Source organism: Lingula anatina, chromosome 8 (assembly GCF_051362555.1).
Source record: "Lingula anatina isolate TDL-2025a chromosome 8, LinAna3.0, whole genome shotgun sequence".
Lineage (NCBI taxonomy): Eukaryota > Metazoa > Brachiopoda > Lingulata > Lingulida > Lingulidae > Lingula > Lingula anatina.
In genome coordinates, this window is record NC_141774.1 from 10,325,747 (window position 1) to 10,338,029 (window position 12,283).

General features: G+C 34.9%; 1 protein-coding gene and 1 long non-coding RNA gene across 2 annotated transcripts; one reads left to right on the forward strand and one right to left on the reverse strand.

Annotated features, from left to right (window-relative positions):
- The first annotated feature begins 963 nt into the window (after positions 1-963).
- On the forward strand, positions 964-3,969 carry LOC147760328 (uncharacterized). Its single transcript, XR_015330788.1, has 3 exons — positions 964-1,151; positions 2,053-2,182; positions 2,887-3,969. It is a non-coding gene; the product is annotated as an uncharacterized LOC147760328 (long non-coding RNA).
- LOC147760329 (uncharacterized) lies at positions 3,967-5,796 on the reverse strand. Its single transcript, XM_086993998.1, has 3 exons — positions 5,516-5,796; positions 5,023-5,078; positions 3,967-4,528 (listed from the first exon to the last, which is right to left on the reverse strand). The coding sequence occupies exons 1-3, from the start codon at positions 5,779-5,781 to the stop codon at positions 4,449-4,451; spliced, it is 402 nt and encodes a 133-aa protein (XP_086850124.1). The 5' UTR covers positions 5,782-5,796; the 3' UTR covers positions 3,967-4,448.
- Between the last annotated feature and the right edge of the window lie 6,487 nt (positions 5,797-12,283).

Here is a 12,283-nt window from a genome sequence, read left to right on the forward strand (position 1 = left end):
CACCCTCCCAAATTGCCTATGGGCCTGATGTGCTTTCTTTTTCTAAAAAGCAAGTGCATCATTTCATGTCACTGACTCCCACTGGGTGAGTGTAAAGTTAAAGATTTTGTTAAGATTAATTGTTAATTTTTTAAAAGACCAGCTTTAAGTTCAAGTTCTATTGTAATAGCGGCACCCAAGGTGTAAAATGGACAACCATCTTCAGCTGGTATTGACATTGGTGTAAAAAATTCAGAAACGTATACCCAAGTAACACAAATGACAAATATTTTTGAAAACACTGAAATAAATATAATTTGTTGTTTTGTTTGCTTGAATTTTCAAATGGTGTGTCCTTTTTGGGGCAATCCTTTCTTACACCAAAACTCTTTAAGTATACAGCAACTGCTGTGTCTCCCACCCGTTATTCATGAAGTTTTTCATAAAGTTATGGTCCCTGGCTTTTCAAATGTTAAAACACATTTGTGTATGCTCAGTCTTTTGAAAAGCTCTTCTTGAAAAGGCAACTGCTGAAGGCTTTCATACCCCTCAAAGGTGAAAATGGCAATGAATATATGCCAATGAAAGTTTGTAGACATTTGAACTTTGAAGAACTTTATACAAGTTTGTTCAAATTGCAGTGATGTTGATGTCAACTTTGAAAATGTTAAAAGGACACAAAAGAGGATTTTCGCGCCAAAATTGATTTATCCTGATTTATCCCGAGGTTAACACTACTTTTCCGCGATTTACCAACCTTTAATCTATCATTCCCGGCACTCGCCATCGCTCTGTAACATTTTTGGAAAATACAATAAAAAGAAAACCTCCGCTTAAGCGGAGGTTTACCAACAACCACATCCATTTTCATAATTGAGCTCTCTAGACTTCCGGATCTCGCGAGATTCTCGTATTGCGACCTAGTTAAAACCAGTTCAAGCTGCCGGGAAAGGACAACGTGAAACAGGAGGCTCAGTTATGCTGGGAGTCCTTCGAAGAAAAGAAGAAAAGAAAAAAGAAACAGCCTTTACAAAAAACATGCGTAAAACAGTGTATCAGCAAATGTACGACAGGCAAACAATAAACACCGGCGAGGAAGAAGGCAGATGAAAACCTGCTTGGGTGGCCATGGATACGAAGAATGGCCTGGCCGCGAAGTATTTACTGGATTTGTGAGTACCATTTACAATAATCTTTGAGATAAGACACCAGTGAAAATATTTATTAAGCACAGAGATTTATGTTTATTTACGTGTGCTCGTTGTATATCTTAACGATTGTCAGGCTCGTCTGTCAAAATATGCCATGAAATTGTAACTAATATGAGTGGTATCGATGACAGAAATTGCAAGTGTTGCTCATATGTCGACTCTGACAGGGTTTGGGTTAGTTTATTGAGCAAAGAAAGTTTAAAGAAAAACGGACATGGTGGGAGATACTAGTCTCATTACATATACATTACAATGACCAGGGCGAATTTTTGACTTACCGAGGGCACATTTCTTGTGCCTCTAACATCTAGGCATACCACAGTAATTAAGACATATGACAAAGATGCTATTTCTTTAGGCATCTAAATCCCAAAATGAATGTGCAGAAGCTGTTATTGTATCTAAGTTTAACCCAATGTTAAATGGCATGTCAACTATAAGTGAAAATAAATAGTAGTATTTTGATTTTATATTTTAAAGACAATTTGTCTCCTTTTTACATTAAAAATAAATAAATCAGAAAGGGGATATTGCATGTTTATGTTTGGTACATCTCTCTAATGTATTAAATAGTCCAGAGTAATAATTTAGATCATACAATTTTAACTTCCAACCAGTATTTCGGAGATTAAACCAATATGAAGTGATCAAGAAACTTCAAAATTAAGTTGTAGTTAATACTAGTGCAGTTGAAGATGACAGTCTAGATAATTTGAGGTGATCATATTGAGAAAAATGGCATTTATACTTATTTCAGTTGAGTTTTATACTTATTTCAGTTATGTTTTTACATAATTTTTCTCAAACTCGATTATCTTATTTTATGTACTGTTGCTTTTTTTTTTTTTTTTTTTGGTTGCAGTATCAAGGTAACTTTTTCCTATGGTATGCCTGAACTGGAAGAAGTGCAGATGGAAGAGGAGGAAGATGCTGAAGAAGAGGGAATTAAAGGATCCTGATGATCCAACATGGGACTAAAACATGTCTTTAGAGTAAGCAGAATTTTAATAAGCTGATATTCACTCCTCATATATTAGGCATATAGGTGCATGTTTTCTCTTTTATCAATTTTTTTTCCAAATTGGCGACACATAATGTAAACATAATGCAAGACTCTATTTCCTCCGTCAACTGAAACGAGCTAAGCTTTACCAAAGTATTGTGCACTCAATTCTAGAATATGCCTGCCCTGTGTGGCATCCAGGACTAACTATAGAGCAATGCAAACTCTAAGAGACTGACCAAACTTGTGCTTTGAAGATTATTTTCCCTGACCTATACTATGATGAAACCCTGAACCTGGCATATGTGTACTTTAGATAAACGAAGAGATCTGTGCAAAACTTTCTTTTACAAAATAACTGAATCCTCTGACAAACTGAATCACATCTTTATTGATCAATCCAATCGTCTTTTAAGATCAAACAATAGTAACAAAGTGCCACAATTTAAGACCGACAGATTCTGATGCTCTTTTATTCCGTATGCACTTTTAAATTTCCAATAGTATTATGTTGTCTTTTATCCTAAGTACAATAATTTTAAAGTTCAATTAGCAGTCTTTTAACTCAGTTTTATTCAAGCAAATATTCACTTTATTTTCATTATAATTTTCTTAACACTATGTACAACTTCAACCCACTGGGTTGCAATCTTAATAAATTATTATTATTATTATTTTGATTTGCTTTTTTAGACCTAAAGGTTATGAGCAACTGCCAGTATGATGTCCTGAAGAAGAGTTTTTTACATGGAAGAGGAACTCCATGGCTCTCCACCAAAAAAAGATGAACTTTTCTTGAGGGTCCAAAGCGGGGACGAGTTGGATAGTGAGAGACTTTTCCTGACTTTCGAGTGCTGCTTACAGGATATATTCAGTGAACTCATCTTGCCAATGTGACAAAGCATAATCTGCTGACTTCAAACCATCTAGCACTTACATGTATGCTATAATGCAGACAGATTGAAAATCAAGGTGGTCTTTCCTCCCAAACCTAAGTCATATGCCTGATATTGAGAATAAACCATTTTGGTCCAGCATTTACTTCTTAAATCTAAATGACATCAAATGTATTATGGAATATGGTACTGGTGGCATATTGTGATTTCAACTTGATTTTAAACCAGTGTGTTGTTAGATTTTGTAAGATCACCAGTTGCAGTTTTGTGACTTTGTTACAGCATAAAATTCTGTATTTGGCAAATGACTGCATGTCATTTCTTTTAAGACCTACAAAAATGGTTTGAGTGAACACTTGTGCCTGTATTCAATTCTCCACTCAGCCATTATTTAGAATTCATGCAGGGAAGCTATGCCAGTATTTTTTAAAGAAATATTTATACCTTTCTATTTATTCCCTGCACATCTTGGAAAAGTATGTGTGAATATCTTACTGATGAAACAATTTATGTTTGTGTAAGTTGGGTTGGTCCTTTCTTATGACACATCCCTTTGCATGGAGACAGCTCACATGAGTCAATACACTGACAGAGAGGGGGATAATTTGTTGATCTGCAATCCTCATGGGTCTGCATGTACATCAGACTCTTAACATGATAGCCTGGCTATTAATAAGTCTCTCTCAAAAATGTTATCATACTATAATGTGTACTGCACAATGTGAAAGTTTGTGAATGCTTGAATAGAAGGCTTATTTATGAAGATGGCATTAATGAGTATGAAAATAATTATGCATTCTAGCTTACAGAATCTGTGTATGTCTTATTCATTACATGTGACAGGTAATAATAAAGATGATTTGGCCAAATTCCAAACTTATGTAGCAAACTTTGTTTATTCTTGTATTTTTGCCAAATATAAATAAAAGATGTTTCAATATTTAAACTTTTATTTCATTCATAATCTCTACCCAGTTAATGCTTCATTGATACTGCAGCTTATGCTTTGTACATAACAATATGTTAATTAATAATAACAGTTGGATAGTACATGTTAATTTACTAAAGGGCTAGTTCTTAGAAAAACATGTTCGACATTAAAATATATTCTAAAAAAGTTTTCAAGTATTGCATTAGAATTGAATCTTTGGATGAATTTGACAAAATTATACAATTATTGAAGAGTTGACAATGCACAGAAAATAAAGGCCTTGAGGCTCTTGCTGATCTCAGTCTTGTCACTTTAAATACATGTACATGGGCATTATAATATAAAACTGTTCACTCGGTTTTGGTAAAAGGTGGTGGATCATGTGGTCATCGCTGCAAATTTTTTGTAGCAGTCTTTTACACAACTTGTCACACCGACATTGAAGTGATGCAGTATTGTAAGATTGGAGTGCTTCCTGGTATGAGTTTTCCAGACATAACTTGAGGCACTGTAATAGTAAAATTACATAAAATGGTTATAAAGAAAAAAAATGTATTGATATTATCATAACAGCACTATTCTTTAACAAAAATCAACAAATTAGAGGGCATGATCACTACATGATAACCAGCTTATTATAAAGAAGCAAGTCTGATTATGGCAAAAAAAAAAAAAAAAAAAAAATTAAATTTAAATATCTGCAGCTGCATTAAATCATTAAGGCCACAAGAAGAAATAACATAATCACACATGGTTTCAAAGAACTGATGTAAAAAAATCACACTAATATTCCCCACTTGGAATTAGAATTTTGACTAGCTAATTTACTACAGTAAAGTGCTAAACCGTACCAAATGGCACTGTTCACCCTCTAAAAAGTTTTGAGCAGGCCCAGGACCCCACGCCAACTAGGGGGGGTCGGCTTTGCATCCGCGGACCCCCCCCCCCCTTTCAAATAATCCTGGATCCGCCCATGTTATACTGCTAAAATTATTAACATACCTGATCTCTTCACTCGTGCTTGAAGGGGTGTATCACCCAATTCCTCCTCTGAAAGGCTAAAAAATCATTCCTTATAATCATATTCATTGACAATATTATTAAATTTACAAATAAGCTAACGTAGTTACGTGCCGTACAAAGAACACCCTCTAACCCCACTAGTACTCGAGTTACATTGTATATCTCATAGGATTTCCCTGCGAGAATATGGTGTGAGGTTAGTCTGTAAGTACTGGTAGATGACCACATTGAGCAGAAAAGGGTATTCCTCCTGCTTTACAGAACTATACACCTCAGGGGTAAAGTGCACTATCTCGCTTCATATAACTAGTAGTACGTACCCAGTGCGAGTGATTTGGCTGCGAGTGCGTTACCCGAGGAAACGTTAATTATTAGCAGTTATCTACGCTTTTTAACTTCCTCTGCCAGAAAATTTGATTTCCACTGCCATCTTCCCATTTTAAAGTACTTTTGGTAAATATAACTCGCTTACCTGCAAAGATTCGGTGAGCAATTCCTCTTCTCCTTCACGTCCACGCTCACCTTCGAAACGACATGCTGTCTGCATTGTTTACATCTCGTATCTGAGTCGAGAAGCCGCGTTATTTCAAACTGTGTCAAGATGGCTGACGCCCGGGGTGCGAAAGTGGACGGTGAATATGATTCTTTTTTTCGATATTGATTAAGGCCATTTACCTGCCATTTTATGCTTAACCCATAGCAATTGTTCTCAGATAAGTTAAAAAAGAAGCAATCCATGCACTAAAAAGGCGTTTTTAATCCTATTTTTTGTCCCTTTAATGTTTGTTTTAATTTGAACTAAAGAAGGCGTGGGAGCAAGCCTAGGTTTGATGTTTTGCCAGTTTTAAATTGAACAATTAAAAGAGAGAATGCAAACTTTTCTAATCATTCACATGTTGTGAAATACACTCAAAAACAAATGATCAACAAACATTTCACTGATCAACTTAGGGACGTTCTGTTGATTAAGTTTTGGCAGTTCAAAAACATTTTATTTTTGCCTTTTATATTTACTTCAAAGCATATTTATTGCATATTTTCCCTCTCACATCTCATCTAGCTCTCAAAAAGATAATGCCCTAACAGTCCTCACCGAGTCCTTGAGAGTAACAAAAGACGCAAAAACCTTCACCTTGTCTCAATGGGAGCATTGTTCACATGTGTAACAATCCTTAGAGTTGATAAACTTGTTCAGTGTTTGAGTTATAACTGTAACCTCTGTATGTGTGTGCGACTGTGTGGTACGGGCCAATAGTGACAGTGATCAAACAGTACGATTGCATAAACTGTCATTAGAGCGGTGTTGAATTGTTCCCCACAGAAATTTTCTTCATTCAGTGACTGTTTGTTGCAAATATATTGGCAAACACCAAAGTTTGAATCAATAGATGTGTGACTGACACTTCAGCACAGGCGGAAATGGGGGTTGGGGGTTGAGGTTGGTGTCTGGAATTGGGGTTGTGTACTGTTTTTAAAAGCTCACAATTCATAATTTGGAATTAAATACAGTTACGACAGTATGTTACAGACTCAAAGAACAAACGTGCAAAACTTACACGCAAGGCCTATTCATTATTATTACTATTATTATATCTTTTAACTTCCTATATATTATCACAGTTTCCAGTTTTCACTGAGTGAGGCAGGACAGGTTATGGACTATTTTTGTTTCTAACAGTCCATACATTGAAGGCATTGAATCCTGGTAATAATCTTGTTCATGACTTCCACCATCAGCTGATGCCTTCTGAAGGGGGTTCATTCACGAGATATAGATCCAGCTTCTTTGCCATTGCTCAAGTTGGGCCAAACAAGAGGGTAAAAAGATCCCCTTTTCAGTAAAAAAAAGAAGGAAAATAAAACCCTTTGAAATTACAGGTTACAGGTATCTAAAACTGTGAAATATTATTTTCTTGCCCTCCAACCACCTCCATCCAAGTCCAAAGACTGAAAGACATCTTACTTTATACAAAAGCCATGTACAGACTATTTTCAATAAAAGTATTTCTCCAGACAATTTTGTGTACATTTCTGTACTTTGCTAGACAGGAATTTTCTTGTGCAGCTCTAGATCTATTACATAACTCCATTGTGTTCAATCCACTCCAAGGACATCCCAACACAATCACAAAGCGTTACGCTGTTCCGAAGAATATCTCATTTATTGCAAAATGTGTGGAAATTATAATTTAGTTTTATAATAAAATGAAATGCAGGGTATATCTATCTTTGTAATGTTGCATGAAAAAGGTGGAATGCCATGCAAAATACAAAACTAAATAGATGCAAATAGAATCTAAATAAACTAAATAGAAGCTGTATTTATATAATGTGGAATATTTGAAACTTTTAGTTCTCAACTAGTATTATTCCCTCGCAGGCATAGTCTCAAGAAAAGTTTCAAACTCCTCAATTTATCACCCATTTTTTCTGTCTAGTGTATGAGAGACTTTTACGTTCATGCATTAAGTGATCATTGCATTTCTATTTATTATATTTAGCTCTAGCATAATCTTTGGTGGCCTTGATTTTTGCAGTACTGTAGCTACTGACTCAGGCTTTCCCCCAGTGAAACACCTCTTCTCACCTTCGTCAGGTGTTTAATTGGACTGCTGCCAAAGCCAACAGCACCTCTCTCTAAGCACGCTCTCTCGTTGTTCAGGTCTTTTCATAGAGATGACTTCACAAACTGTGTGCGTTTTTTTGTAGCACGATGGAAAAACAAAGACGCCGTTGAATAGTAGTTTATGTACACGGGAAGGTGTATTAAGCGAAAGTGAATGAAAACTATAACCGACTTTGCCCAGTAACTTTTGAATTGTGGCTTATCATGATAAGGATCAGTTTGGTTGCTGTACCCCCTGGCTTTGTACTGTTTATGTCTGTCTGCAGTGAAAGGAGGGGATTTTTGAAATGGAAAGGTGATTTGGAAGGAAAAGTCAGATGTGATACCTTGAGAGACAGGATGGAGTGGAAAACATTGACTTGTGAAAAAACAGTTTTTTTTTTCAAATTTTTATTGAAATAAGAAAATATTTACAAAAAAAAATAATAATAATAAAATAAAGATCATAAAATGTGTAGTTCAGATATCTTTCTGAAAGGTACATCACCTTCTCACAATAGGTATTTATGAGTATGTCTTGCTTTTGAATACAACACAAAAAGTTGAAGCAGTTGCCATTTGTATGGGGAAATCCTTCAGTCTGAAAAGCTGGAACTTTCATGTTTGAACTGAGTCAATGTTCTGCATGAACATGTCTCCAGATTGAAGGAAAAGGAAAAACTCTGACACTTTTTAAATTTATTTCTATTGGTTTTTCTTTTTTTCTCAGAATTACAGCCAGTGCTTGCCCAAGAAAGATATTTGCGTTTTTAAACTTCCTGATTTCTTGATTTACTTCTTTTAAGATATAAATACAATAATTAAAAGTTTAAGCAAGTTCACACAAAATAAATGTCAAAGCGATATAACCTATGACTGAATTTTGCTTGGGTGGCAAAAACTGAGAATGGTTTTATTTGAAGTGCTTTAGTTTAGCTGTTATATGTGTTTGATTTATGTGCCCAGGGTGTTTGCTTCTGATATGACAAAGAATGAGAAACCTCATTTGCTGGGGTAGCTTACCTTAGGGCTTTATCCACATTTCTTGAACACAAACGGAATCATTATATTTATCGAAACCAAGATTTTACCAAGGGGGAAGGCAGACATGTTGGCCATCAACAAATCTTTGGCCTTTAGACAATATATAATCAGTTGATTGCTTGACATCATGCTGCAGTATTTTAGATTGCCGTGGAGTTCGAAATCGAGAAAAAAATTAGGTTAAGTTTAGTTTTTTCCAAAGCTATTATTAAATGTAATAAAATAAGGGAGAGCTAATTTCATGCCATGTTAGCATGACCATGGGGACACCTTAAGTTAAACCATCCAGCCATCATGTGGAGGGCCACCTGCATCACCGCACAGTCAATACTTTCAAAGATGACTAAACTGCTTATGAATTATTTTAGAAAAATGATGGCTTGGACTTTCTGAAATTATGTAGGCGTTATTATTACAGGTGATGATTTTGGACAGCCTGTACCCCAATCCTGAGAAAAGCCCTGATAAAAAAGCTATGACTGGTGCGTACCTGGCTCTTAACAAACCCATGACCTGACCTTAACGTCCCAAACCAGGGCTGTAGGAAAACATGTTGTCAACTTTGGACAAATATAATCTTGATTGTATTGTATTGTTTTGTTTGCTGACTTTCATGAAGCAGGCAAAGCCAGAGTAATCAAAAATTAGTAAACAAATCTATGGGGTCTGGGAGACTTTGATGTGAGGGGCTGAATCAGCTTTGAAAATATATATAGATTGATTTGATTTGATAAATGTGTTTTGGGGTTATTAATTGTTAATTGAATGAGTTGTGCAAAATAACGTTGTTTTTTTTTCTTTTTTCTTTTTTTTTTTTTTTGTGCATGAGGATGATGTGTGTGTGTATATGTGTGTGTGTGGAGAGAGAGAGAGGGAAACTACCTTTTTCATTAGAAAAGAAAAAGTGAAGAGAGTGCAAAAAACTAACTGAACTATTAACAAAAGTAACAAATATTTAGGCAAATAATGTCAGCCCTCAACTTAGTAAGAGTTTGGGTATGATGATCCAATGTGTTACAGAAACTATTCAGTTGAAATTGAGCTTTTTATTAAAAATCCTAGAATATCTTTACTGGTAAATTATAGGTCTATAAAATGCTTCATCTTACCATCCCTACCCCCCCCCCCCCCCCCCCCCCACCACACACACACACACACACACACACACACACCACCACCACCACCACCAGTAAGTTTTTGGAAGCTGCTTTCAAAACACAATTTGAAGGATTTGACTTGTAAGTCACCTTTGTAATTGTACATGCAGAAAAAAATCAGAATATAAAGTGATTAGGTAAACTAGGCCAAATGAAGAAACCGTAGCAGTACCAGTGTTTGAATGTTTAAATATTAGGACAGGAAATGTCATCACAGGAAATTTAAATCTTATTTTTATCTCTTTTGGGAAGGAAATGCTTCATTTAATCAGAACTGCAGCTGCTGGAACAAAATCCAGATCTAGTGAAAGTTACATGTACGATGTGTTTAATTGGTTTGATTAGTATGTACTTTTTTTACAAAAAAGTTGGTAATTCGAATGACAGTTTTTATGATTCATATTTTTTTCTTTTTGTACTCAGTATGAATAATTTTCAATCTTTCTCTCTTTATTGATTTATTTATTTATTTAATGGTTGATTTATTTATTTATTTATTTTTTATTTCTTTAGTCGTGTTTATGGAACATCAGACATTTGAATTAAAAAAAAAGTGGTAGATAATTGTAAAACTTGCTGCCAATCCTTTGAGAACAACAGGTCTAAAACCCTTACAGGGTCAAATTAATATAAAGATTTTCTTCCCCACAAATTGACTATCATTTGTTCATTAATTTTGCAGTATTGGCCTAGAGAACAGAAGATAAAAGGAAAAAATTGAACGAGTTGCTAATAACGCGATTAACCTCTTCCGTCATCTCAAAGAGAGGGGTCTTGTTTAATTGTGTAACTGGACAAAGAGAGTTTTGACCAGACAAACGACTGTGTTCTGAGAACGTTGGGTCAGTTTCATCAACAAAAGATCACTCTCGTTTCTTTATTCTACTCATTATTGATATTGTTTCGCGTAATTATCACAAGGCGCAATGTCAAATCCCGTCCTTTTGTCACGCCAAATGAAGTATGAAAAAAATCGCACGTCTGGTCACATTCCAACACCACATAAAAAGGTCCGTGAAGTCTTTCAAGCTCTCACCGTTAGTTAACTTGTTCTGTGTAGTGTCACAGTGCTTGAGCTACATAATTAATTAACAAGACGAGGTTACGAGGTTGAAAAGATTAGCAATGGGAATCGATGATGAACAATTGTGTGTGCTCTCTAGTATTCTTCAGCAGTGAGGCCCGTAAGGGGTGAAAGAACAGCTCCTGTTGCTTTATCAATGAGGGTTGATTGGGTATTCTGCAAAATGATATGTATTTTTATTTTCTAAAAATGCTTTGGATTATATTGATGTTAATGAGTGCTTGTGTAGGTGTTAGTTTCTATATCACTTAATTTAACATTTTGTAAGCAAATGAACTGTTTTAGTCAAGTGAGGCATTGATCAAAAAGACTATCAATTGTTGTTGGTAAATATTAAGTAGCAAACAAATATGAAATGTGTCTTTCGGTAATATGTTTCGATAGATTTTTGTATCATTGTACAGTTAATTGTTTTCCTGGGAGATATTCTGCCTGGTCTGACTCATGCCTCATGTAGCCATGTCTCAGTCAGTCTGATATTACAAGATTTTAATATCTTGAATATTTTTTTACTCATTTTAAATGTTTATTTAAAGTGATTTTAATTTTTAAAAAACCTAAACTTCATTTTAACACTGTCGCATTTTAACACTTTGCACTCGATATATGTTGTATATAGGTATTGCATAGAGAGTGCAACTAAACTCTTATTGTTATTTATGTTCCATCATCTTTACTCAGTCATGGAACTATTTGAAATAAATAAATATATGTTTTATATTTTGATATATTAACACAATTAGTTTGTTAAAAGTCTGTGTTTGGTTTTATTTTCTTTATTTCACAGATGTTGTAATTGTTCTCAGTCATCGGATTGGCTTTCTGTGGTCAGTTCATCTCTTTAAAACAATCCATTTAAAAGAATTGTCTAGAATTCTATTGCCCCTACTTCACTGAAACAGAGCTGTTTCTTATAACTTTAACTTTACCATAATTTCACCAACAAAAAGTAAACGCATTAAAATTTAACAGCACAAATTAAGTAAACAGTATTGAAGTTCTGTCACCCCCTGTTCTGGCCCCAGTAATTTTCCAGTATCATCTGTGTGGAAAATTAATTAATATTATATTATGTTGGCCAATAGTAGTTGTGAAGTCGAACACAATGCCAGTCAATAATATTGATGGAGAAAGAATTCCAAGTCAGCTGGTGGAGGGCCAGATGTTGATGTCTCTGGTGGGAAATTAGAAGGAATTCCTTGTGTTAATTTGCTTGTTTTTATTAGTCATCATATGTTCTGGTTTTTGAATTTGTGTACTGTGTGTGTTTGTTTGTGTGTAATAATAATAATAATAACAGTGATGATGATGTATATTCTTGCAACTAAAAGTGTGGTTTTACGTGCAAGT

Excerpts from the sequence above, each read along its gene's own strand:
- LOC147760329 (XM_086993998.1), bottom strand. The coding sequence starts at position 5,781 with ATGGATTGCTTCTTTTTTAACTTATCTGAGAACAATTGCTATGGGTTA. Across the intron at positions 5,079-5,515 it reads TGCTCACCGAATCTTTGCAG|CCTTTCAGAGGAGGAATTGG; the intron begins GTAAGCGAGTTA and ends ATGATTTTTTAG. Across the intron at positions 4,529-5,022 it reads AGCACGAGTGAAGAGATCAG|TGCCTCAAGTTATGTCTGGA; the intron begins GTATGTTAATAA and ends TTACTATTACAG.